At 47.1% G+C, this 4,494-nt stretch overlaps 1 protein-coding gene across 1 annotated transcript; it reads left to right on the top strand.

The window, feature by feature from the left end:
* Positions 1-1,910: 1,910 nt before the first annotated feature.
* On the top strand, positions 1,911-3,702 carry LOC136475319 (transcription factor IBH1-like 1). The gene is made up of 2 exons (XM_066472862.1): positions 1,911-2,918; positions 3,195-3,702. Exons 1-2 carry the CDS (start codon positions 2,270-2,272, stop codon positions 3,212-3,214), a joined length of 669 nt encoding a protein of 222 aa, XP_066328959.1. The 5' UTR covers positions 1,911-2,269; the 3' UTR covers positions 3,215-3,702.
* The last annotated feature ends 792 nt before the right edge of the window (positions 3,703-4,494 follow it).

Below are 4,494 nucleotides of genomic sequence, written 5' to 3'. Positions count from 1 at the left end.
GTGACGGGAGCTCCTACGTGCGCTAAGTATTCGAGCGTGTGCTCTGTGTAGCTTTAGAGTGTCTAAAGCTAGCAGAGGGTGAATCGATCGTTGGTTGTTCGAATTGTTCGAGAGTCCTTGGAGTTGTTGTCGATGGATCCTTGGGAGAGAGCGCATTCCCTTTTATAGATGAAGGGGACAGCCTTACAAGAGAGAGAGAGAGAGAGTACGTATGCTACTAAGTCTTGTTGCCCACGCCGTCGGGTACAAGGTAATTGTAGGCGCCCATAACACTGTTGATGTCACGCATGTGGAAGGTTTTGCCGTCTTCTTCTAGTAGGGCAGATGTCGGCGCCTACCATACTGTTGATGCTCATAGGCATTTGGGGTTTTTACTGTGTTCGCCTGGTACGAGAAGTGATAGCGCCCACAACACTGTAGGGTAAACATCGGTGCCCACAACACTGCTTGGGTTCTGACATGCCTGGAAGGTGGCAGGGCACCCTTCTGACATTCCCTGTCGGTACTGTGGTGCACAAGGTACGGTCCTTGATATTGCGGTTGACTGAGCGTCCTGCCTTACTTGCTCCGCCCATTTCCTGGGTCCTCACCGAGCGGGCGTCCCCGGTCGGTTGGTCCCAGTCGGCTCCGACTGCGCCAGTCGGAAAAGAGCTGTGAGCAGAGGTTCGGTGCGTTCCCGGTCAGAGATGCGGGTCGAAGCCGGAAGCGAGCGTCTTTCCTCCTCGGCCAGGCCTTCCGGTCGGAGAGGCAGGCTAGAGTCGGAAGCGAGGCCTTCCGGTCGGAGAGGCGGGCCGGAGTCGGAGGCGAGCGAGCGCCGTTCCTCCTTGGTCAGGCCTTCCGGTCGGAGACTGGATCGCTCTTCTGGCCCGTCGTTAGGTTTTTTGGGCCGGCCCAGGAGTTGCGCGTCGTTCGCAACGTCGTCTGCCGGACCGAGCCTTTGCTGAAAAGCAAGTCCATGAGGGACCCCAGGTCTATGAACCCGATAGTTAGCGATAAGGCATGTGAATGAATAATAAACTGTACGTGTTCGTTGGTTCATATAAGAATCGAGAAAGGATAAGTAGTAGCGTACACATGAGCAATTTATGCATGGAGTCACATGACCACCAAAGGCACTCATAATATTGGGGTGGGTGGGTGGATAAGCTACCTGTCCCGCTAATTAAGGGCTATGAGTATGACCTATAGGCTATAGGCCTACTAATACCCAGCCTCATCACCATATCAATTTAATTTTGCCCAACTAACCCCTTTCTAATCATCCCTACTAGTGTACTAGTAAAGCTAAAGGGCCTGTTTGGTTCATTCATGTATATATGAAGGTTGTTACAGCAACGTGCATGCATGTGACCTATAAGAAACATCGGTGGAGTAGTCTATGTTTAATAAAGAATTAAAGATCGGACCAAATGAAATACTCCTATATATTTCTTATGTTCATATATATGAACTGGTTAAGGGTGCCGAAGTGGCACTAGCATATATATACTGAAACACAAATTTAAATGACGTACGCGCACAACATCGTATATATCGATCATTTACACCACTGATGAATAATGATCATGCAACACACAGTCGCCAAAAATAAAATAAAAATGACTATGCTATTGTCAACTTTCAGGTACAGTGTACTGTTCACGTAAGGCTATAGAGCTGCCTCATACATAACATGTGGGCGATGGGGCCTCTCTCTAATGTTTTTTTGGGACATTGCATGCACGTCGTCAAGTACTTGGTACTTGCTAGTACGCATCGTATACGCCGAGTATACATATTAATTCATTGAAGCAAGGCAAAGCTTGCAATTGCAAGATGCATGGCATGGCATTGTGGACCTGGGCCTTGACCTCTCCCATGTGCCTGCATGTGCACTGTCTCCTCGCCGTTTACAGTTTAGGGCCACCGCCCTCCTCCCAGCCCCAGCCAATGAACGCCATATATAGCTAGGCTCCGTTCCTCGCATTGCCACACACACCAACACCACTCATGTGTGTGATGATCTTGCTAACAACCTTGCATTATTATCTTTTTTTCTCTTCTTCTTTTGCGCTCCCTTTCTCTAGCTCTCAGCTCAGCTCACAAACAAATATCTCCCCTTCGATCCATCCACAGTTATTAAAGCACCATCGTTAGTACGAGCTCGTATGCGATTATCCGGCAAATTAGCACCCGGATTCAGAGCTGTTGTATTACATTCTTGTTCCATTGGTACGGTAGACAAAAAAAGCCCACCAGGTGTCGTGCTTGCAATTGCATCTACCGTTCCATGTCTTCTTCACCACCAGGCAGCAGCAGCAGCAGCCTAGGCGGCATGAGTGCAGCTGCAGGGTCCAAGAAGTTCAGGCACGCGATCCTCAAGAACCTGGTTCTAGGGCTCAGGAAGCGCGGTGCTGCGTCGTCGTCGAGAGGCATGAGCCTCCACGAGAGGAGGGACGCCGTCAGGCACGCCGCCGACGCCGCCCTCGCCTCCGTAAGGGGCACCGGGCCGCGCTGGAGCTGGGCCCTGGCAGCGGAGCTCTCGTCGACCCAGCACGGCCGCCGCCAGCGGCCTACCAGCTGGGCCGCCGCCGCCGACGACGACGGGCACCACCTTGTCGTTGCACGGCCTTCGGGTCAATGCAAGTCGTCGTCGCCGTGCAAGACGGTGGCAGCCGCCGGCTGCAAGAAGATGATCTCGAGGAGGCGGCTCCGGGCGAGGCCCAAGAGCAGAGCCACGGCCAGGGCGGCAGGCGCTGTCGCGAGGGTCATGGCGAGTAGGCGGGCCAGGGCGCTGAGGGAGATGGTTCCGGGAGGGAGAGGGATGGTGGACGAGTGCACGCTGCTGGGTGAAACCCTAGACTACGCCGCGTCTCTCAAAGCTCAGGTCGATGCGATGCAGCTCCTGTTGAGGACTCTCCAGGCCCCCAAGAACCCTTGTAAGTACTCTTCTTTTTCCCCCTCCAACTGCTTCTGTACTCTGTAATTTGTTTAATTTTCTGATCTATTATCAAGAACGGATTACTTATTAAGTTCTCTGAATTTGGATACATATTTTTGAACATCAATTTGGATACATATGCAAGGTGATTGAGAAATGAGTGTCTTTTTTTTTGTCTGGTGGTTTCAGAGAGATAGAGCGTGTTTTAGGGCGGCCGTGCATTTGAAGCGACATCTAACACGATATTTTGTTGGATTCTTGCGGTGTTTTGCAGTGCTGAAGCAGCAGCAGTGAGGGGAATTCGAACTACAGTGAGACCTTATTTGGATGTGGATGTATTCGTCTTAATCCATATGTGTTAAAGTGAAATGGAATTGAATTATGGATTGAGGTGGATACACATACATCCAAACAAGGCCTGAATTGTGACCAAGATCGTCCATTATCCATGGATAAGACTTGTAAGATGAAATAGAGAGTTTCCCCCCACCTTCCTTGATTCTCCTACATACTCTCTTCCTTTTCTGTTTCTTCTGTAGCACTGAGAGATGATGAGGAATGAAAAGGTCATGTGTATATCGTATATGTACAGTACCAGTGTGCTACTATATATATGTATATACGGTTGCTCTTTAAACAAGCAAGCCGTGCAAAAATCAATGTACAGTTTTTATGTGATGTAACTAGCTGTTGTATTAGGAAAAGCAACTTTTGTAGATTTTGCGCCGAATTCAAGCGATATATGAGTATATTTCTGGGATGCATGTTGTATATAATATATGTGCTGCACCCTATTATTTCTTGAGACTTTTCCCTGTGTGCCATTATACAAGATCGTAATTCCCTGTGTGGCCCTGAAAAAATTCAGCGGTCTTCAGCGCAAAAAAAATATGATTTGATATGATTAATATATCTTAGAAAAATCATATTTTTTTTGCAGAATTAAATAAAAAAATTATATGAAAATTATACATCTCGACGAGATCTATAACTTTCTAGTTTTGAGTTTTTTCATTTGAAGTTGTTAAGATGCTAAAAAAAATTAATAACATATTTGAACTTAAGGGTATTTTCGTCTTTTCACACCTGCAGTTTGACGGCGTTAGAGCCTAAACTGACGGAAGTGGCATGGAGGACACGAAAAAGTTGGAGTAGTGGCGCTGAAGACCGCTGAATTTTTTCAGGGGTACACAAGGGATTGCGATCTTTTATAATGGCACATTCAGAAAAGTCTCTTATTTCTTCTTCTTCTGTTTGCGAATTTATTATTTCTTCTGTCACAAGAGGATCGGAAATGCCTACCAAACCACACTGATCGAACATTAATGTTTCTGTATCCACATGGACAAAACAAAAATGTATAGCATCAGCACTGCAAACAAATTTTAAAAAAAAATCGAATGTTGATCTGTACAATATAATCTTTGTTTCTCGATTATATATGCGAATTTATTTGTAGCTCCTATGTATATAATGCTAGCTGTTCCGTTATTCAATGGCTTGCTCTCAGTGCAGCAGCTTCAAATGCTGCACTTGCAATGGTAGTGGCATCTGTTGAACATATGGACTGAAAA

Source organism: Miscanthus floridulus, chromosome 8, assembly GCF_019320115.1.
Source record: "Miscanthus floridulus cultivar M001 chromosome 8, ASM1932011v1, whole genome shotgun sequence".
NCBI lineage: Eukaryota > Viridiplantae > Streptophyta > Magnoliopsida > Poales > Poaceae > Miscanthus > Miscanthus floridulus.
The sequence above is the reverse complement of the archived record's forward strand: the minus strand, read 5'-3'. Positions and strand labels throughout refer to the sequence as shown.